The 24,151-nt window shown below is 42.4% G+C and overlaps 1 protein-coding gene across 1 annotated transcript in view; it reads left to right on the top strand.

Moving 5' to 3' along the window:
• LOC124552385 (angiotensin-converting enzyme-related protein-like) overlaps positions 1–23,432 on the top strand; it is a 189,493-nt gene extending 166,061 nt beyond the window's left edge. The window contains exons 5-6 of the mRNA XM_047126648.1: positions 2,230–2,396; positions 23,168–23,432. Of these exons, the coding sequence (XP_046982604.1) occupies positions 2,230–2,396; positions 23,168–23,316 (316 nt within the window). The 3' untranslated portion in view covers positions 23,317–23,432. The remainder of the gene's footprint in view (positions 1–2,229; positions 2,397–23,167) is intronic.
• Positions 23,433–24,151: the final 719 nt, after the last annotated feature.

Below are 24,151 nucleotides of genomic sequence, written 5' to 3'. Positions count from 1 at the left end.
GTAGCAGCAGTAGCCGACCTAACAACTGCGGCAGTCACTTGTCTTATATAGGCGTTGCCGACGGCAAAGCCGTATTCTGCCTGTCTTCGTATGTCTGTATTTGATTTCGCATACCTGCATTTGGCACTTCAGTGTTTACTTGCGCACACATTTCACCTGTATCTCTAGGCACATAAAAATTTCCGAATTGTGGTGTAAAGAGACCCTTAATGTGGAGTAGCGAATGTCATTTTTTCGTGGTATTGTAATGACGCAAATGACTGTACGGTACGGCGCGCTGCCGCCAGGGGAGCAAGTTGTTCGGCCTACTCACAAGGGGAGACCACGACGTTTGGAACGCGGATTCACTGTGAACTTCGTACACTCGTGGTACTCCACGAGGACAACAAAATGTGTAAGCAGTAACCCGTACCACTCAAGCGTTACTGAGAAAATCGCAAGATAATTTCGGTCGTCATATATTTATATTTATATTTGACGACCGAAATTATCTGGCCACGCACAGAGATATATATATATCTGTGCGTGGCCATTTTTGCCATGAAGCGGCTGCAGTCAATTGATGCCGGCACGGTAGCTCAACGTGTTCGGTCAGAGAGCTGGTTCGCCTCTGTAATAAAAAAAAAACTGAGTGAAAGGATCAACAACGAACTTAAACGGATGTCACGTGACGTCCGCAACGATCAAACACAACGATCAACAACGAACAAAATGCAAAAAAAAGCGTGTTCGGTCAGAGCGTTAGGTGCCCTTCCTAATAAAAAATACTGAGAGAACGGATCAACGAACAAACTGAACGGGTGTCTTCGGACGTCCGCTCTGAACAAATTCAACGAACATGATAGAACAAAATGATTTTTTTAAAAAAGTGGTTGGCTTTCAAGCCGCTGGATCTAGTTCCGTTCGTCATTTTTTTTTATTTTCAACACAGTCATTTCCTTTACTGTTTGTATTACAATTGATAAATGGGAAAAATACGTGTAATCGGATGAACTTCTATTAAATTTACAATGTTATTTGGCAGTCTACTAATTTTTATTAACAAATAATACAATATTCATAACTATCGACTAGTAAACGACGAAACGCATAAAGTGATATAGTTAATGCATGCTTGTCCGTGTCTTCAAAACTGTCCGTATTTAATCGAAAGAGAAATTGCTTCTCGGAAGACGCTATTAAAATACACTGCATAACCAATTATCAGCGCCGATTTTTAAGGAAATAGTCCGTTATGCATGGTTTGATAACAAATTATCGTCTGAAAGAGAGATTTTTGAAAATCTTAACGAGGTTTGTTTTTCCACGGAAAACGTCAAAAGACCTTGCGTATGCGGAAACACAGCATTTACTCAATGCAACTGGTGCCGTTTGACTTTACGTTTTCCACGTTTTTACGAAATATACTATCCTGCAACTTGTACTCGGAATGTCGAAAGCGACGATTAATTGTACATCTTTCGAAAGCCGTCTGTGCCGGTCAAAACTTGGAGGTAACAAGTCGTTTCGGGCTCCTTCCAGATGTAAGGTATTTCACAAATCACGGGCAAGCATACATTTTCAGTATCACTTTATGCGTTTAGCCGTGTGCTAGTCCATAGTTATGAATATTACATTATTTGTAACAATAAAAATTAGTAGACTGCCAAATAACATTGTACATTTAATAAAATTTCATCCGATTACACGTATTTTGTCCATAATATCAATTGTAATATAAATATTAAAGAAAACGACAGTGTTGAAAGTAAAAGAAAAAACTGACGAACGGGACTCGACCCAGTGATTACGGGGCTTGAACGCTAACCACTCGGCTGCCGCCGCTTCATGGTAAATATGGCCAGGCACAGGTGTATATATATTTGACGACGGAAATTATCTTGCGATTTTCTCAGTAACGCTTGAGTGGTACGCGCTACTGCTCACACATTTTGTTGTCCTCATGGAGTACTAAGAGTGTACGAAGTTTGCAGTAAATCCGCGTTCCAAACGTCGTGGCGTCCCCTTGTGAGTGCTGCTGTTTGCTTGGCCGAGCGGTTCTAGGCGCTACAGTCTGGAACCGCGCGACTGCTACGGTCGCAGGTTCGAATCCTGCCTCGGGCATGGATGTGTGTGATGTCCTTAGGTTAGTTAGGTTTAAGTAGTTCTAAGTTCTAGGGGGACTTATGACTTCAGATGTTAAGTCGCATAGTGCTCAGAGCCATTTGAACCATTTGGTGTGTGCTGCAGGCGGCTGATGCGTCCCGGCTCTTCGGCGCCGTGGCAGGAGGCGCTGCGGCTGGCCACCAACGAGTCGCAGCTGGACGGCTCGGCCGTCAGGGACTACTTCCGGCCGCTGGAGGACTGGCTCACCCAGGAGAACCAGCGCACCGGGGAGTACGTCGGCTGGCTCTACGGTGGGTACCGCACGCTTCCAGGGACGGCTCAAACAGAAGACATATTATAAGGAAACACACACACACACAGGCTGATTCAGCTGCCGCTACCGCTTTAGTTTTATGCAACCCGCAATGTTGATATCCATAAACCGCGCGCGAATGTTTAGATTCTCTCGCTCGCTACGCGCAAACTATTAATCCTACACAAATAATGAACAGAACCTTTCCGTAGTTAAATTCTAAACATACATACGTTTTCGTGTGAGGCCACAGATTTTCAGTTATTGAAGGAAACACTTCTGAAAGTGTGAGCGTGGCGTTGATCTGCTATTCTGTGCAACGGATTAATCTGAGATGTACCCTTTACCCTGTGGCTCCTGCAAGATGCAATTTCCACCCCCACACTACTACAGAAGTCAGACACACACTCCTAACGTTCTAAAGAGAAATGCCTGAAAAACTTTCAGCAATAAATATCTTCTGGAGTCGTCCGCTGTAAGGAAATGACACAAAAATTCACAAAATTTCTTACGTAACTAGTGGGATACTTGGGTACTGAAGTAGTGCTAGTTAGTGTAAGAAAAACATGAAACTAACGAAAATTATCATTTATTTTGGAAAAATTCTGAGAAATCGCAATCGCACTTTTAGTTTGAATTGAACAAGTTACGTCCCGGTTCTTTTTGGAATGTGAAGTTACCTCTTAAGGATAGGATTCGCGATTGAAATTTCTATACAAAGTTTAATATTGTTATTGACTTCGCAGAATGGCTGAAAGGCGCGCCTACTCAACTTGAATAATTATACTTTAGAATGTTGCTAGGTACAATCGAGGCTGTCGCGTGCGAAATGCAGTGAAGTGTACTGTTGTGGAGGAAATATGGGGCTCGCAATAGCTGTAGCGCACAATACAGTAAGCTGCGATGACTGCTGTCTGCGCCGCTCGCTGCTGACAAATAAGATAACTCTCATTCTATCTGCATTCACCTTCGCCAATCAAACTCTCCCTACACCTTAATGAAGTCAAGGATTCCTATTCGCCCCTAGTCTAACTATTGGCGTGGTACATCGGTCGGATAACCAGTCCTCCGCAATGCCACTCAAAAATTCGCTCACAGGCGTTTAACTGTAACTCTGTCCGTTCACACCGCACAATAAGTGTGTCGACCAACACAGTGAACAACGCTTAATCGCAAGGACTCAGTATAGAGTCGCACTTCGATTCGCTCTCGACAGAGGTGCTCTCCCAGTGAAATACTGAGGAGAGACTTGTTCCTCGCTCCAAGAGCGACAACGGAACAGCGCCTCTCCATGCCAGACATGAAGGGGATATATCTTTCCATCTCTTCCATGACTCCTTCAGCTCAGGGCATCAGAAATATCGTCTGCCAATCAGCATTGCTCTTCTAAAACGGGAGAATGACGTTTCGTTTAAGGCGACCAATCCGGAAATCTGTAGTATCAGCGTTTGGTGTTTGCTGTCTCCCTGTGAAAATCTCTGAAACTGCGTGCTATGTGTAAAGAACGTGTAGGTTCGACGCCCCCACACAATGTAGCGCAATTTGCTTTTAAGCTGAACGCGGGGTCGTTCCCCCTTTCACTCGGGCACACGCTGTCTGCTCCACGGGCGGCCGAGGTTGACTCGTCCTCTGAAGGGACCGGCCTCCCGTTGTGCGGTTGCCTCTCTCGAACTAAAAGCTCCTGTGACCGTCGTGTCTGGAATGTATGTGTGTACGCCAGCCTTGAGTATTTCAACACAGGTGCGCACTTGTTATTTGCATATCATTTACATGAATTCATACAACATTGACTTTATCTTATCGAGTTCGAATGAAGCGTCTTGACGTGCGGAATATAATTGTGAGGGCGGAATAAGTAAGCAATGAAGGTCAGGAGACCACAACGCCTTACATAAGTGACCTTCAAACGCATCTCCACTCCCACGCTCGTCCCTCACCAGTCGGGATTTGTAATATGTTGTCGTCCATGGTAGTCACTCCTACCGCTGCTCAAAAACTTCACACTACACGACGGTTTTTGGTCTCCATTGATCGGGTTGTGGGTCTACCACCGTAGTCGGCTATCTTGTTAACATTATCAGATTAAACGTGTCCGTGAGAGTAATGAAAGAAAAACGACTTTTGTAAACGTTACGCTAAAACTGATTACGCTGACAAATAAATCCAGACTTAACCCTTAAAAGAACAGTAGTTTCGTGATCAGACGATGAGGTCCCATACACCGAGAAGCACAGGGGACGATGCGGGAGACCTGCACCGCTGTACTAGGCAAGGTCCTAGTGGAGGTGGTTTGCCATTGCCTTCATCCGACCACAATGGGGATGACGACACAACAACACCCAGTCATCTCGAGGCAGGAAAAAATCCCTGACCCCGCCGGGAAACGAACCCGGGACCCCGTGCGCGGGAAGCGAGAACGCTACCGCAAGATTGTCGTCAGAAGGCCTCACGAATACAGCGATGTAATTGTTTATTTTATGCTGTTAAAATTCAGAAAATTGTTAGGCAAATTTACATAAACGTCAGTTTTACTATTCGTTTAAGTGCTCGATTAAATCTGTGAATGAAGAACCAAAAAAAAAGTAGACAGTGAACACTATACTAGAAATCCTGACAGATGGGGCTGAATGTGGAAGTAGGAATGCATTTTAAGGTCATTGTTGTATGTTTTTCTTGAATGGCTCCAAAATTAAGGCGCCTAGCGAAAACGAATCCAAGTACAAAATATCCTGTTAATTTTTACTGAAAGACTAACAGTTTGCATGCAGCGCATGAGAGGACACGAAACTGGCGTGTGGTTTACGAACGCCGACACTGCGGGTTGTATAAAATGACGGTGGTAGGGGCAGCTGAATCAGCATATACTGTATAATTCATAGAATCTATATGCATTTTTCTGGAAACTTACGTAGTGACCACTTTTCCCAATGTAACGCAGCCGGTTCGGACATACGTATTGTACTCTAGAAGTCGGCAGCAACTCTCTTTCGGCTGAACTACCACTGGCTGGGGGCCTACCTTTCAATTCAAGCACTTTGCTGTTCTCGAATTAAACTATCGACGGTTCCATACATTCTATAAATGTGCCGAGTTGAAGAAAACTGTTTTTCTTGCATTGTCTATAACATGCCAGCGTTGATCTTGCAAAATGAGGTCGGCTTCTAGACTGAAGTGAGGGTGCTTTCTTTCCCTGACAGTTTGTTAAAATGAAGCGGTATTTTGTTCTGTCAACTGGAATGCTAATCTCCATACAACCGTTGTTAAGTCCATAAAATCGCTTTTACATTTCAATAATATAATCCATTAATTCTTCACTGAATCCACTCCATAAACTTCTCATATACACTCCTGGAAATTGAAATAAGAACACCGTGAATTCATTGTCCCAGGAAGGGGAAACTTTATTGACACATTCCTGGGGTCAGATACATCACATGATCACACTGACAGAACCACAGGCACATAGACACAGGCAACAGAGCATGCACAATGTCGGCACTAGTACAGTGTATATCCACCTTTCGCAGCAATGCAGGCTGCTATTCTCCCATGGAGACGATCGTAGAAATGCTGGATGTAGTCCTGTGGAACGGCTTGCCATGCCATTTCCACCTGGCGCCTCAGTTGGACCAGCGTTCGTGCTGGACGTGCAGACCGCGTGAGACGACGCTTCATCCAGTCCCAAACATGCTCAATGGGGGACAGATCCGGAGATCTTGCTGGCCAGGGTAGTTGACTTACACCTTCTAGAGCACGTTGGGTGGCACGGGATACATGCGGACGTGCATTGTCCTGTTGGAACAGCAAGTTCCCTTGCCGGTCTAGGAATGGTAGAACGATGGGTTCGATGACGGTTTGGATGTACCGTGCACTATTCAGTGTCCCCTCGACGATCACCAGTGGTGTACGGCCAGTGTAGGAGATCGCTCCCCACACCATGATGCCGGGTGTTGGCCCTGTGTGCCTCGGTCGTATGCAGTCCTGATTGTGGCGCTCACCTGCACGGCGCCAAACACGCATACGACCATCATTGGCACCAAGGCAGAAGTGACTCTCATCGCTGAAGACGACACGTCTCCATTCGTCCCTCCATTCACGCCTGTCGCGACACCACTGGAGGCGGGCTGCACGATGTTGGGGCGTGAGCGGAAGACGGCCTAACGGTGTGCGGGACCGTAGCCCAGCTTCATGGAGACGGTTGCGAATGGTCCTCGCCGATACCCCAGGAGCAACAGTGTCCCTAATTTGCTGGGAAGTGGCGGTGCGGTCCCCTACGGCACTGCGTAGGATCCTACGGTCTTGGCGTGCATCCGTGCGTCGCTGCGGTCCGGTCCCAGGTCGACGGGCACGTGCACCTTCTGCCGACCACTGGCGACAACATCGATGTACTGTGGAGACCTCACGCCCCACGTGTTGAGCAATTCGGCGGTACGTCCACCCGGCCTCCCGCATGCCCACTATACGCCCTCGCTCAAAGTCCGTCAACTGCGCATACGGTTCACGTCCACGCTGTCGCGGCATGCTACCAGTGTTAAAGACTGCGATGGAGCTCCGTATGCCACGGCAAACTGGCTGACACTGACGGCGGCGGTGCACAAATGGTGCGCAGCTAGCGCCATTCGACGGCCAACACCGCGGTTCCTGGTGTGTCCGCTGTGCCGTGCGTGTGATCATTGCTTGTACAGCCCTCTCGCAGTGTCCGGAGCAAGTATGGTGGGTCTGACACACCGGTGTCAATGTGTTCTTTTTTCCATTTCCAGGAGTGTATTTCTGTCTCCTACTGCATTTCTAGTTTCTCATAGAACTCTTATTTTGATCGTGTTACATGGAACGGCTTCGCCGCCATAGAAAAAGGCATTTATCTTTGTCACCTCAGTCGCGACACGTTACAATGGGTTTTTTCTCTGGTTCCCTGACATCTCCATGCGCTAGTATTTGAAACAGTGCCGTTTTAATATTACGACAAAAAATAACAGAACAGAGACCGTTTCAAATAATATGAATTAATTAATTCGAAATCGTCACAAAGGGAAATACTGACGGATAAAGGTTCCAGAAGTGATTCAGTGAGATACATGGAAGTAATGGACTTCTGTACGGGTAAGCATCTTGGCCGCCTTTTCCGACCGGACACCGTGTCAGCATTAGTGGTTCACACATGAAACAACGAGCAACCATATTTGTACGACAGAAGACTGTTTGAAAACTGATATGGTGTAAAATTGTCACTCTATTTAGAAGTGACGGACCTTATACCAGACGACTGAAAGCAGAAAGGTGTTTACTGAACTAAAACGGAAAAAACGTCTTCTGCCAAACTCTCTGACAACAGTGATGATGAAACCAAAATTGCAGAGGTATGTGATGATTCCAAACCACATTATAAATATGCAAATAGAGATAAATCGATCGTTTCACAGAAGCTATCCTGCAATCCAGCCAAACAAACGCAAATATTAAGTCCTATTCTTGAGGCAAAAAATACGGAACAGTGAGTAAATTTAAGGCGAATCAGTTGGAACAATATTAAAACTTGTGAAACAACTCACAAGACTATGCTGAAATAAAAACTCGATAAAATACAATGTGCTAAACATTGTAGGTTGAGAAAAGACCAATCAAAATCTGCTTATAGCACAGGAATATCCAGCGGAAATAAAGAAAACAAGAAGTTAATGTCTTCAGAAAAGGAACAAATTGGACAGAGACTCGGTGAACCCGTGGCAAATGACGTAATTTGTGGCTTAGAAAAGCACAAATCGCAATTAGCTTCTACTGCAGCACACAACGGAAAAATACACAACAAACAAACGCTGCCAATAAAAAATCTCAACATTAGGGATGTGAAATTACTGCTGCTTAGAACTAGTAGAAATGAATATGATCACTGTTTCAGTGTACCATTCACCAAATGGAAATTTCGAAAACTTTATCACTAACTAGGAAAGTTGTTCACGTTACATAACACGCATTAAACCAAAAATTGCACTGTGTGGCGATCTTAATGTACACACAGATGAAAATAGTACAAAAGAGAAAGCATTCTTGAATTTAGTAAGTAGTTATGGTTTCTTTATAGCAAACAGACTTCCAACTAGAGGTGATGCCTGCCTCGACACCATTATTACAAATTTAGATGCCTGGAGTTACAAAATAAATGTAGTTGATGCAGTGATAGCAGACCACAGTGCAGTAGTCATGAAACTACAAACGAAGACTCTGGGTAACCAACAGACAAATACATGGCAATCAAATCGAGTGTTTCGCAGAAGAGCAGTGCCTCACTGTCCAGTATAAACTGGCAGCAAATCCCAATGATGCCTTAAATGTTCTTTTCCAGACACTAAAAACGAAATTTGATGAGATGTTCCCACTGATACCAAAGAAAAGCCACACAGGTAAAGCACAAGGAAAACAGAAAATAGTAAATGAAAAAACATGGTACACACCTGAGCTAGCCAATCAAAAAAATATTGTCCTAATGGGAATGACTGTGCCAAAGCAGCCACAGACCCAGCCGGCCGAAGTGGCCGTGCGGTTAAAGGCGCTGCAGTCTGGAACCGCAAGACCGCTACGGTCGCAGGTTCGAATCCTGCCTCGGGCATGGATGTTTGTGATGTCCTTAGGTTAGTTAGGTTTAATTAGTTCTAAGTTCTAGGGGACTAATGACCTCAGCAGTTGAGTCCCATAGTGCTCAGAGCCATTTGAACCATTGAACCACAGACCCAAATAGTAAACAATAGTTACACAGCAGTTACTTAAAAGGCCAAGAGACTACAGAAAAAAAGTAGGAGAAGCTAAAAGGAGGGGGAATGATAGATTCATGAGAGAAGCCTATAACCTGGACTCTAACAAATGAACATAGGAAGAAGCCTACTTCCTCTTCTAATGCCTGCAGTCTTGATGACTTCAATGACTACTTTATCAAAGTTACAGAAAACACTGTTGCTGAAATCCCAGACTCGGTTACCTGAGGTACCTTAAGCACTATCCTCCCCTTTAGATTCTGATCCTCTGTAGAAAGTATAGGATCTGTCATTTCTCGTGTACCTGACTGCGAGTGGGGTGTCCGTGGCAGATCTAGGCATCCTGTACAGGATGGATGGGGACCAGGGTATTGTACTGAGCCCCTAACCAACAAGTGTGAGGTGCTGTCTTCCACTGAAACAAACTGGGTTGGTGAGACTCTTTCACCAGTTTCGGGGAACTGTGTTTTGTCCGATGTCAGGAGGAGCAACACAGAAGGGTAACAGTCTATATTAATCATCGGCAGTTCAAACGTATGGCGAATGATAGAATTCCGTAGGAAAATGGCAGCAAGGTCCAGGATCGGACACCAGGTGCGTATGCCTGGGGGCCTCATTCAACATGTTGAAGAGGCCATTCCAACAGCCATTGTGGGAACAAGGTGCAACCAACTGCAGATTGAGATGGATGTTGCAACAAATGATGCCTGTCGTCTGGGCTCCGAAGTCATTCCTGGATCATTCCTTGACTGCCAGAGATGGTTGAGAAGACTAATCTTGCACATGGACTTTCAACGGAGCTCACAGCAGTTTGCACCCCCCCCAGGGGCTCGCCACTCTTTACTCTTTGGCAGGTTCGTGCTTGGCTACCAGGGCCACAGACGTTGCAGCACTTTTTCCTTTCCGTGCTGCATGTCTATTCTATTGCTATTCTTTTCCCCACGCTTGGGGAACATCTCTGGGGTATTATTGGAAATGTTCTGCATTCTGCTGCTGACGTACGAACAGTCTCAACTTTGTTTTTGGCTCTCTTTTCCTTTCTTCTTTTCCCTTCGGCGTTTGAGGATCCTCTTTTTTCTTCTTCCTCCCTGTGCGCTCCTGAAGGCCAGCCCATGCATCTGACTTGTAACACGTGACTGGATAGCACGTAATTCCCAGTCCAGGGTCGACAGGTAGGGTTGGCACATACCCCCTGGTACAGGCCAGGCCCAGGGAGGGATGATTGGTTGACCTGTAAACTTCCCAGATTTCCGATTGGTTCCTCTGTCTGGTGTTCTAGAGGTGTGAACAATCACCTAAGGCGGGTGCACCCCCTCCCCCCCCCCCCCCCCCCCCCGCAGTCGGAAGGAGCGTGCTAATTGTGGGGGATTTCCTCGCCATGAGTCAATCATCCTCCCCATCAAAGTCTATGAAATGTAAACGTAATGAGGCTACTGATTCGAAGACGCTTCCCACTGCACTGCGGTTCCTTGTGGTCTCTCATACTGAAGACAGTCAATCCTTTGCCATGGTCAGTCCGTTTATTATCCAGAAAGGTGTTGATGCAATTGCTAGCCCTGTGAAATCCTCTCATTTACGGAATGGGACTTTGCTTTTGGAGACGGCTTCTGATTCTCAAACACAACTGCTTGCTGCCTCGCGTCTCCACGGCTACCCTGTTCGTGTTGAGGCACATAGAACTTTGAATTCTTCCCAAGGTGTAATGTACACCAGCCTGCTTGATGGTCTCACCAAGGCTGAAATACAATCTTACCTCTCTGATCAGGCTGTCATTGCCATCCATAATGAAAAAGGTCGATTGCTCCTTGGTGCCCACCTGCACTCTTTTACTAACCTTTGATAGGGTGGTGCTACTGTCCACGATCAAAGCAGTCTATGAAATTACTACAGTCTGGCCATATATTCCGAATCCGATGTGCTGCAGCCGGTGATATCGTCTCAACCACACGAACATCTTGTCGACACCCAGCCAAATGCATAACCTGTGGCAGGAATGAGTTCAAAGTGTCGTCGAGTTCTTCGGGATACCGAAAGAGCTAGCTGGATTTCATTCACTAGTCCTTTTAACAGTTGCACACCTTCCTTTGTCATGTTGGCCAACCTCTGATGGCTCTCTGGAGCCCGGATCTAATTTCCAGCCTGACAGTAGCTGCCGATGTCGTCGTGGACCCTATTGCTATCTCCAACATCTTGGGCCAGCATTTTGAGGAAGTTTCGAGCTCTTCCCACTATCACCCTGCCTTCATCCATCAGAAACGAGTGGAGGATGCTTGGGCGATACCCTTCTCTTCTCAGAATCGTGTGCTACAATGCCACCTTTCCTATGAGGGAGCTAGATCATGCTCTCAGTTCATCCCGATCCTCCGCCCCGGGACAAGATGCCATCCACATTCAGATGTTGCAGCACCTCTCTCTTGCGGGCAAGCTCTTTCTACTTAACACGTACAACCGCATCTGCGCTGAGAGCACATTTCCTGGACGCTGGCATGAAGCCACCGACATACCCCCACCTAAGCCCGGTAAGGACAAAAACCTTGCTTCCAGCTACTGCCCCATCTCTCTTACCTGCTGCATTTGCAAGCTGATGGAACGTATGATTCATGCTCGAGTCTCGCATGTAGACAAACTATGCCTAAAATTTAAAAGAATACCCAACCACATACTAGATAGACATGTACCCAGTAGAACAGTTCATAATGGGAGGGAACCTCCATGGTACACAGTCACTGTAAAAAAAATTACTGCATAATATGAGGGGTACAAAAAAAAAACGGAATTATTTTTAAAAGCTATATGTTTTCAAATTGTTTAGAAAGCAACCTTATTCCCTTCAAAATACTTTCCATTACAAGTAATACTTCAACCAATTGGTGCTTCCACTGTACGAAATTGTTTTTTTGTATTCATCTTTGGAAATGGGTGACATCTCCTCCCACGTGGTTTTTTTTTTTTTTTTTTTTTTTTTTTTTTTTTTTTTTGGGGGGGGGGGGGGGGGGCTTGTTCAATGTTGTCCTTTCCTGCCCATTTTCATGTGTGGAAATAAGAAAAAGTCGCATGGAGCCAGGTCAGGTGAGTAAGTTGCTTGGGACAATGGTGGCATTTTTATCCAAAATGTATGTAACAGGAATGGCTATGTGTTGTCATGCTGGAAGACTCCCATCTCCTGTCTGCCACAAATCGAGTCTTTTTTTGACGAACACTGTTGTGCAACCTTCTTAAAATGATCCGTAAGCAGAAGCTCTCGAATTTTTTCAGTATTTTCGTTGATTCAGACAGTTGATGGACGTCCAGAATGACTTGAGGTTTAATAATAATAGCTTTATTCAACATCGAATGGTACACTGCACATGTACACAGAAACAGTAATGGTTTAAGTTATTTGTACAATAGACGAGACAAAAGGGTGCTTTAAAAAAAATTCTTAAGCTGATGTTTCAGTGTAATTGTAGGAAGAGCCATGACTGCACTAGGCAGTGCTTTAGCTAATTTTATACCTTTGTACTGATGCCCCTTTTCGTAAAGTGCTGTTCTGTGGCTGCCAATGTAAATCCTTTCTTTATTTCTAGTATTGTACTGGTGGAAATCTGAGTAATTGTTTGGGTGCAGTCTTTTCACAAGCAATATGGCCTTTAGAATGTATGTGTTTGTAACGGTTAACACCTCTGTTTTTGGAAACAAGTTGCGACAAGATTCCCTATATTTTGCTCCACAGATTATTCTCACATCCCTTTTTTGACGAATGAGTAGCTTATCTAGATTAGCTTTGGTTGCTGCCCACCAAATTTCACTAGCGTAGTTAAAGTGAAAACAGCATGGTATGCAGTCTCTAGGACTACAGTGTCTCTACAGAACTTGCTAATAGTACTGATTGCAAATATATTTTTTGACAACTTAGTTGCTAGGGAACCAATATGTGTGTCCCATTTCAGGTTGCTTTGGGTTGTTAAGCCAAGGAATTTTACACTAGACTCTTCTTTACCAATCCATTGACAATGTGTAATTTAATTTCATTATTCAAACAACTTATGTTAAACTCAAACATGTTTTACTGGTGCCTACATTTAAGTGGCTTTCATTAAAAAACTGAACAATTTCTTTGGTAACATTATTACACTCGGCCTCTAGTTCATTACATGATTCCTTTATACACACAATGGACATGTCATCAGCATACAGAACAATTTTGGAATTTATAGTACAGTATTTAACATCATTTACATAGATTAAGAACAGAAGGGGGGTCCAACAGCGAGCTCTGGGGCACGCCATATTTTATGCGAGTGATCTCTGATTTGTAGACACCACTTTCTGTTTTAAGTAGAACAAACTGTTTTATATTGTTCATGTAACACTTTATTTGGTTATAAGCAGCGCCTCTAATGCCCATGTTCCATAGCTTGTCTAATAGGATGTCAACATTCACACAAAGGCTTTATACAGGTCTAGTTATACACCTGCCACATGTTCCTTGCTTTCAATACCCCCTAACACCTCTTCAATTAGTTGAGCAGCTGCAGTGGTAGTTGATTTACCCTTTAGGAATCCATTTTGATTTTCAAACACCAGGTTGTGTTTGTTAAGAAAGTTTATAATCCTGTTATATACAACTTTCCCAATTATTTTGGAAAAGACAGGAAGGATTGAGACTGGTCTGTAGTTTTCTATTCTGTTGTTGTCACCTTTCTTAAAAATGGGTGTTACCTGTGCTATTTTTAGTCTGTCTGGAAAGGTGCCTGATTATATTGTTGACTGGTACAGAGACATTTTGGCTACAGGCTTTTAAAACATTAATATTTAGGCCATCATGCCCAGCTGAATTGGGTTTTAGAGAGCTACTGATGCCCATTATTTCTGCACAGTTTGTGGGGGCTAGATATATACTATGGTCACATGTATTACCTCGAAAACTGTAGTGCATGTTTTTATGTTTGTCATTTATGGCTTCCCCAACAGAAGAAAAATATTTACAATTTCCAGTTGCTCTTTTATGAGCATGCCATTGTGGTTAGTAGTAAAGTCCATACAGGATTTGTCATTGCGGGTTCTAAAACTGTTTATGACTGCCCAGAAGCCAGCAGTTATGTTGTGAGAGTTTTGAAGCTTATTTGCAACATAGTTGCTCCTGGTCTGTGTGAGTACGTCCTTATAGTGTGCTTGATATATTTTGAAGGCTTCCTTTAGCTGAGGAATCCCATCATTATTCAGCATTGCACTGTGGAGAAGTTTTAATTTTCCCCAAATATTTTTGTGATTACAACTGGGCATGTGGTATCAAAGCAGTAATAGAAGTCAGCAGCAAAGCTATTATTTTCAAACCATTTTATTTGTGGTAGCATGTAGTTTAGTCTATTTATGTTGTCATTATACATTATTCTTTTAGTTACAAACTGTTGCTTTGTGGTGACAGTGGGGGCCTCATGGAGCTCCAATTTAAGCTGTACTGCATGGTGATCTGAGATGGCTAGTTTTAAAGCTGATGCACTGTGGAATATGTGGGTCACATTTGTTATTATGTTGTCAAGAGATGTTTTACTATTGCCAATTTGTCTAGTGGGTTCCTGTATGAGTGGGGTCAGGTTCAATTCATCACACAGGGGATGTAAATTTGGCCCAGAACATGTTGTGTCTATATATACAAGCAAGTCAGAAAGATTTACAAAAAAAAAGCTATCTGTATTAGCTGCAGGTTTATTGCAGCAGATTCTGAGACTCCTTCCACGCAGAGTCACTCACATCAATAACATTAAAATTACTTTCATTTACAGTGAAAATTGCTACACCTCCCCCAGTCTTGTCTTTTCTACTGAAGGCTGTACAGAATTTCGTACACAGTGATTGACTAATGCTAATCAGAGCTTCATTGTACCAATGTTCAGTTACAACTAATATATCGGGTTTGTCAATCCGTGAAATTACATCTAGATCATTACACTTATTTCTAAGACTACCAAGATTCTGGTGTATGATTTTAAGGCTGAGTTTTACCTGCTGGACCTCAGAGGATAATTTTGTATTAGTAATCAGGCCAGCAGGCTTTACAAGTTTCCCTGGCTTGCCAGCAGTGGCTGGTGTTGTGGCAGATTTTGTTGAGGTGGGTTGTACCACCCCATGGCACTGGACTTATTTTCATCACTTTGTGAACAATGTCGCCTGACTTCCGCAATAATTTTGCTACTAACAATTTTTTTGCCTCTTTTGTTCATGTGCAGACCATGAGTTGTGTGCAGTTCCCTTTCCAGATCTACAAGTGACACATTCTGAAATATACTACATATAGCCTTAATCCTATCACTTGTTTTATGAACTTCCCGTTCACAATAGACTGTTTCATAAGATCATGCAAGAGTGGAATGTTGACAACAATTGTTTTAGTGCAATTTAACTTACCCAGTACCATTTTCATATGTCTTGCATATTTGCGCTATTTCACGTCCATGGCTGTCTCCATATAATAGAATCCGGCCGTGCTTGTGTTTCTGATTGTCGTCGTTTCTTCTGTTTTTCTCTAGGGACGATTTCTTGCATGTACTTTCACAGATTCCATTTCCTTGGACGGTTTGCTTACGTTCAGTTTCACGTTTTGCACACGAGCTTGGGACTTGGTGTTTTCTGAACTTATGACTGACAGGTTTTTTTTTTCTGCTTGAAGGATTACTTCTAGTTTGCACGGACTGAACTTGTTCTACTATTTCGTCGAGAATTCGAAACCTGTTTTAGAGTAACTTCAGCCTTTAGGCTCTGGATTTCAGTTACCATATCGCCGACTAGTACAGATAATTCACACCCACAGTCACAAATTTTTACTTTATGATAGTTAACTTAAGTTCTTAACGCAGCACTGACTACAGTTCCAGCATGTTATAAATTTATTCCCTTCTTCCACAGATGAGTCCACTGTTGCATATTGAAAATAAGAGTTTTTACATTCCTTGCCCGTGATTCCAGTTTTCATCACTCTACGTGTTACAATTTGTAAATCGAGTGAACTGGTTGCTTACCACCAAAAGTCGTTTCTGAACGGGGCTTGGGAAATATACATACCACAATTTCTTTTGTGGTCCTTGGGAAGCATGCTTACCACAAACGTCGTGGTACCACAATGCTTCTGGGAATACATCTTACAACCGGCCGAAGTGGCCGTGCGGTTAAAGGCGCTGCAGTCTGGAACCGCAAGACCGCTACGCTCGCAGCTTCGAATCCTGCCTCGGGCATGGATGTGTGTGATGTCCTTAGGTTAGTTAGGTTTAAGTAGTTCTAAGTTCTAGGGGACTAATGACCTCAGCAGTTGAGTCCCATAGTGCTCAGAGCCATTTGAGCCAATACGTCTTACCACAGCTATTTGCCTGACATCTTGTGGTAGTACACTGTACCAGGTGTATGAAAACAGCTACAACAATCAGTTTGTGTGTATCGCGGGATCACTACTGTCGTCAGAAGAGTTTGCTTCGCTTTTGAAGTATATGTCTGTGTCACTATTATCAGCTCATAGCTTTACTGTTTTCACACTGTGGTAAGAAAATTTTAACATTGGTGGCAAATGTAATTGGAACATCATATTATCACTTATTGTTCGCCTCACAATCTTTCTTTGCTTTTCGTAGCAAAAATGTCAAAGAAATACACAGCAGAAGAAGCATTGGAGTTGCTATTTTCACTACCTACCGATCCTGAGGATTCTGAAATAGAATGTGATGAAGCATCAGAAGATGAATTTGTTTCAGACGTTGATCCGTGTTTCGTTCCACAACCTAATATCAATAACAGTGCAAACAATTCTTGCTCCGTGGACATCGATATTTCTAGTGACAGTACCGTAAGTGCAGAAGAGGAATGGTCCAATGACACTGCTGTTCTCGACTCTCTTTGCGTTGATACAAAAGGAGAACCAGTTGCCAACCACCCATTGACAAAACACAGCACAGACTACTTCCTTCCTTCCTTTCTTTATTTATTTACCAATGAGATGCTGGAGTATGTGACTCAGCAGACAAATCTGTATGCAGAGCAACAGAAACAAAAACGGCCATCTGGTCAGACTGTGAGTGAGTCAACAAATAATTGGACAATTTTAACTGTAGAGGTGTTACAGGCCTGGATTGGAATGAATATCTTGATGGGTGTGCTTGTGTTGCCAAGTGTAGTGCACTACTGGAGTTCAGAACCTGCCTTAGGTCAGCCTTACATATCGAATCCTATGACATGCAAACGTTTCAAAAAGATATGTGAAATTATTCACATAAATGAGACCAGGCTGAATCCTCCAAGAGGGCATGCAAACCACAATAAACTTCACAAGGTTAGACCTCTTACAACCTTTCTGAACAACACAATTCGTAGTACAATGCTAGTAAGGTATTGGCTGTGGGTGAAAGCATGATACCTTTCAAGGGACGGTCTTCGCTCAAGCAGTATAACGAGGATATGTCATAAAATTTGATATTTACACAGGAAAATTAAATGACGGATGTACAGAAAATTCTCTGGGAGAGCGTGTAGTCATTAGCCTCATACAGTACCATAATGGGAGGTGTAGATCACTTTGATAACGTTATGCAATAGGTCGACGTTCTCGTAAGTGGTGGTATCGTATTCAATACTTCCTATTAGACATGGCAGTTGTAAATGCCTTTATATTGTACAAAACTAATAAAGGACAAGAGGGATATGATGATCAATTGAACTTTCAACTACGACTTGCAAAACAATTGATAGATGGCTTTACATCCCGCAAAAACAAAAAAAAAAGGATGTCCAGCAACCATTCTAACCAAGAACCACCCCGTACCAGATCATGTTCGACTGGCAAAAGTAGGCGATCATATGCCTGTTTTAGAAACAACCTACAGACGGTGCCGAACGTGTTCAACAAAAGCTCGTGGCAAGAGAACAAAATATATATATGCTGCTCCTGGAACGTACCATGCTTCCGTCAGTTTCATGGAAAATAAAAAGAAAATGTAACAATCATTTGCACATTTTGCTGAAAAAGAATACTTACTTGTAAATGTTTTTGAAATAAAGTAAAATAAAAAGAAATCACCGCCTTCTTAAAATTTTTTTTACATGTAATGCCAACATGTTACAGCTTATAAAATGGAAATGGGATATCTTCTTCCAACCAAAGTGTAAAGCTCACAAGAGGGAAATCGGTTTACCACCGAAAATGTAAGGTTTAAAAAAGTGCTGTGGTACTATATTCACCACCATAATTTTTAGACCTAAATCACAAAAATAAAATTATAAATCGATCACAATTCTAATTCGCTGAGTCGCCACAAAAAAATGCGCCCGTTAAAGGGTTAAAACAGTTTCAGCAGCATTCTTACCGAGTAGAAAACAAAATTTTACAGCTATGCGTTGTTCACTTAAACTTTTCATCACAAAAGCGAAACAAGCCCAAAACAGCACTAACAAATGAATTACTGCAGATGAACGGAAAAACTCAGGCCAACAACACAAGTGGCACTTACTGGCAATGAATTGTGCTGTACACACCTAGCAGCACAGTTCTCCTCACAGCAGTGGGTTGGTTTCCCCCCCCCCCCCCCCCTCCCCGCAGCAAAGCTGCCTTCAATGAGCACCATAGCAAAATATTGACAAATTTTGATCGTATGTAAAGGCTGTTAGCGGCACCAAAGTTAGTGTCCAGTCCCTGGCAAATGAGACAGGTACTGAAATTGAGGGTAACAAAGCAAAAAGCTGAGATGCTTCACGCCATTTTCAAATGTTCCTTTACAAAGGAAAACCCAAGAGAATTGCCCCAATTTAATCTTCATACCATTGAAAACAGGAATGAAATAAGTATTAGTGTCAGTACTGTTCAGAAACAGCTGCAAGCCTTAAAATGTAACAAAGCTCCTTGGCAGATTCTATACTGAATTTGCTGCCGAGTTAGCCCCTCTTCCAAGTGTAATCTACCGTACATCCCTCGAACAAAAAAACTGCGCCATATTCTTGGGAAAGTGAGGAGTTTTTGGTAAGGAGATCACAGCATGTTATCTTGGATGCAGAAGAGGCAAGGTGTTCCCAGGGAAGTGTGCAGCTCATTCGTGTATATAAATGACCTTGCAGCCAATATTAATAGTAACCTCAGACTGTTGCAGTTGTCTACAATGAAATATTATCTGAAAGAAGTTGCATAAATATTGAATCAAATCTTTATCAGATTTCAACGTGGTGCAGAGATTCGGAACATGCATTAAATGTTGAGAAATGTAAAATTGTGCACAATTGCCCACAATATCAATGATTCACTGTTGGAATGGCCAACTCATACCTGGGTAGACTTTGGTTTATTTGTAGAATACTGGGGAAATGCAATCATTCTACAAAGTAAATTGCTTAGAAATAACTCGTGTGACCCATCCCAGAATATTGGTCAAGTGTGAAGGACCATACAGTCAATACTGCAGTTTGATTGTGCCCGCATTGTTAGTTTATGCTAGGAAGGGCTCTCGACAAGGAAATTGTCCAGGCATCTCGGAGTGAACCAAAGTGATGTTGTTCAGATATGGAGGAGATAGAGAGACAGGAACTGTCGATGACATGCCTCACTGAGGTTGCCCGAGAGTTACTGCTGCAGTGGATGACCGCTGCCTACGGATTTTGGCTTGGAGGAGCCCTGACAGCAACACCATGTTGAATAATACTTTTTGTGCAGCCGCAGGACGTTGTGTTACGATTCAAACTGCTGCAATAAGCTGCATGATGCACAACTTCACTCCTGACATACACGGTGAGGTCCATCTTTGCAATCACATCATCATATAGCGCGGTACAGATGGCCCCAACAACATGCCGAATGGACCGCAGAGGATTGGCATCACTTTCTCTTCACCGATGAGTGTCGCATATGCCTTCGACCAGACAATTGTAGGAGTTGCATATGGGGGCAACCCGGTCACGCTGAATGCCTTAGACACACCGTCCAGCGAGTGCAGCAAGGTGGAGGTTCCCTGCTGTTTTGGGGTCGCATTATGTGGGACCGACATTTGCCGTCGGTGGTCACGGAAGGTGCCATAATGGATGTACGATACGTGAATGGCATCCTCCGGCTGACAACGCATAACCATATCGGCGAGGCATTCGTCTTCACGGATGACAGTTTGCGCATCTTGTGAATGACTTCCTTCAGGGTAAAATCACTTCACTAGAGTGGGCAGCATATTCTCCAGACATGAGCCCTATCGAACATGTCTGGGATAGATTGAAAAGGGCTGTTTACGGCTGACCTACGCTGAATCGCCATTGAGGAGTGGGACGATCTGCACCAACCATGCCTTGATGAACTTGTGGATAGTATGCCATGACTATTACAGCTATGCATCAATGCAAGAGGACGTGCTACTGGGTATTGGAGGTACGGTGTGTACAGCAATTTGGACCACCACCTCTGAAGGTCTCGCCCTATGGTGGTATAACATGCAATGTCTGGTTTCCCATGCGCAATAAAAGGAGCAAAAAAATGATGTTTATGTTGATCTCTGTTCCAATTTTCTGTACAAGTTCCGGAACTGAGGTAATGCAAAACTTTTTTTGGTGTGTGTACTAGAATCCTCTCTGTATAGCTCAATGCACTGAGACAATTCAACAACCATTCTTCCCACGCTCTATATGTAAATGGAACGGCAGAAACGCTAACTGGTACGGACACACTGCCCTGCACCTCATGGTGGTTTGCAGAGTATGGATGTAGATGCTGGGTATTCTGAGTTGTTCTGCTGTTCTTAAGTGTGTCCCAGCTCCCATTCTGTGATAAATGTGGTGCCACACGTATATAGAATAGACTTGCTTGACATCATAATAGACAAATCATTTACATAAATCATGAAGAAGGGTTCAGGCACGGATCCTTGTGGGACACATGTTAACCCCAGAGTGTGTGTGTGTGTGTGTGTGATTTGATTTTGATAAAAAGTACAGTTTGTTTTATCTTACTCAGGTCTCCAAGTGTAGAAAGTTTGGATTTGAATGCAGATAATGTGAAAGAAATATTTTTTCATTATTTTGATGGTTAGATTCAGGACCGGCTTACAATGTTGAGAATCACCAAGAAAGCTGTTGGCAGATAGATGCTTATGGACTTGCATCCAGTGCTCTGCTTCTTTGAATGGTATTGCAGAAATTTGTTGACATGACTTATCTCCTTTTTTTGTGGTGGTGGTGTGATCGCTGTTATTTTTGAAGATGCTGGGAAACAACAGATATTAAATATCTAATTTACAAGTAAACAGGTATGCTATTCTCTGAATTACAAAATCAGATAAGTCAAATGTCTTCTGCTTAGTTTTGTAATTAATTCCATGATATAACTTAACCTCTTTCCAACTGGGTTTTGAATATCAGCCTTATGCAAACACAAGTAATTTATTTTTATATTCACACCTATGAGTTATTTTTATTTCTCAATATTACATCGCTGACTGAAATATATTATTATACATCAGTCAGCAATCTAATTTTAAGAAGTAAAAAATTTGACTGCCCAAAACATGACAGATAGGTGTCAAAACATGTCTGGGTAAATATAAAAATAAACTAATTGTGTTTGCATAAGGCTGATTTTCTAAATTACCCAGTTTTTAAATTGCAAAAAACAGAACAACAAAAAGAGGAGCTTTGAAGCTCCTTAGTAAAACGAGAACCTCTTTCCAATCATATGACGAGAAATTTCTTCATAACATTGTAGGAATGATATAGCATCCTATTTATATTTAGTATGAGACTCAGTTGGAGTAAAGGAACCTAGCTCATAAAATAGCATTGAATTTATCTGATCTAATATTGACATTACACTTGTCATTTTTCTAATTCTTTTTCCCCCCGTTCAACATTCCTGGCAGCTTTACACATGTTATGAGACTTATATTAATATAATTGTCATTAGCCTTGCACTTTGCCACCCTGATTTCTAATCTGTATGTACGTTTTAACTTAAAAATTATGATGAGACAAATAATGGACATACAGCAAGAAATTGGGAATCAAAATAAATTAAAATTACAAGATCCTCATTAACCATTCCTGTAAATTACATGATTATCCACATCCAAGTATTTAATTTTTTTTTTTTTTTTTTTTTTTGTGGCACATTTCACAATGACATTAGAAATGTAATTTGTTGTGCATAAAACAAATTTTAAAGAAATCTGTGACTTGTTATATAACATTATATATATATAAAAAAAAACATTATTAACATGTAGTCAATAACAACACACTGATGATATAGACCAAGTGTCTGATTACTTTATGCAACTGTATTGGACACACAAAGAAAGTAAACAAATTTATATGTTTTTTCCCATATTGTAATTGTTGTTATGTGGTATTCTGCCTAGTGGCAGGTCTATGTGTTTGTATGGAGAATTTCTGATGCCAATGTTCTGGCTTCAGCTTCTTTCAGTCTGCTGTATCTCTTTCGATCTTTCATGTCATCCAAAAGTTGAATTCTTCTTCCTCCTCGTCCTACTGTTACTTTAAGTTTTCCTTCAGTAACTTAATGTGTGAGCCGTGTGTGTGTGTGTGTCCCCGTCCGATCCAGTCTGCCTTCCTCTGAAGAATTGTGTTCAGAATATCTCTCTTCCTTCCTCAGTATGTCATTGTTTGTCACCCAATAGATACACTTTATCTTCTCCAAAACTTTCAACAGTTCTCCCCTCCCCCCTCCCCCTGGTTGATGACCTTGCTCCGTACAGTGCAATGCTCCAGATGTAGCACTTGACTAGTTTCTTCCTTAATTCCAAGCTTCACTTGCTGGTGAGCAGGTTCCTCTTTTTGTTGAATGCAGTCCATAAAACAAACAAACTACTACTTTAACAGCCAAAATTCTGTCTGACAATATCCTCACCATGGCAATGTTGTCTCTGGGTCCTTTTCTCTTCCTAAATTCAAACTGGTCCTCTCATATTAGTAATTCAATTTTGTGTTCCAACCATCTTGTGCAAAAGGTGCATTTATTGCCTTTAGGATTGAGAGGTCCTAGACTCCAGCTTTTGATAATTTTTTTTTTTTCTCCTTCCAGATGGTGATTACTGCAAGCAGAGTATCGAGACAGCTAACTTGCAGGTTTCCGGTGGCTACTACAATGCAGCAATTGTTTGCAGCCCTACTGTAGCTGTGATGCTCATCCCTCTCTTGGTTACACTGTTTCTAGTTGCAAGTGGTGTCTAGTCAGAGTGGCTAAATGTATGAATCTCACTGTCATTATTACCCATGGTAGAGATAACAGTTGTATATAAACAGTATAAGGCATGTCATTCCAAATAAAATTCAATTTTGTTCATGAATGCATGTGTTTTGATTAAAGAAACCCAACCTAAATTTTCACTACAAAGAACCAGAATTTGTCTTGTACAAGTTTCTTGTGTACATGACTGTACCACTAATCATGGATATACTCAGTGACTGTTTACACACTGCTTCCCACTGGATTCAAGGCACAAAATTAGGTTTGGTGTATGTGGTTTGTTGTTTTTTTTTGGGGGGGGGGGGGGCAGATATATTAAAAAAACTCTTCCTTTTTACATCCCCCCCCCCCCCCTCCTGTAGTGCTACGATGTTAAAAAAACTGATAAAAATTCACTTGAAGCCTTCCTGAGATACAACCTACACTACTTCCAAATTAACTATGTATGTGTAGGCCAAATGTAGCTTGAATTAAAAATAACAGTATCAGCAGCAATTGAGAGATTGATAACAAATAAATCAAAAAACGATGGAGCTTGTCCGTGGTACACGTAACGGGTCCGAACAATGTTGCAGAAACAACAACAGAAGAGGTGCCAAATTTGAACCGACACAAAATCTCCAAGACGGGTGATCTTTTACATAAGCTCAAAATTTAATGCAGACTTCAATTCGAGATGCTTATAATAGTTTCCAAAATGAAACTGTTTCGAAACCTGGCAGAAAATCCAGAGAGATTCTGGTCGTATGTGAAGTTTGCTAGCAGCAAGACACAATCAATGCCTTCTCTGCATGGTAGCAATGGAGAGACTATCAATGA

This window comes from Schistocerca americana, chromosome 10 (genome assembly GCF_021461395.2).
Source record: "Schistocerca americana isolate TAMUIC-IGC-003095 chromosome 10, iqSchAmer2.1, whole genome shotgun sequence".
Lineage (NCBI taxonomy): Eukaryota > Metazoa > Arthropoda > Insecta > Orthoptera > Acrididae > Schistocerca > Schistocerca americana.
Note: the sequence above shows the minus strand (reverse complement) of the source record. Positions and strands in the feature narration are given on the sequence as shown.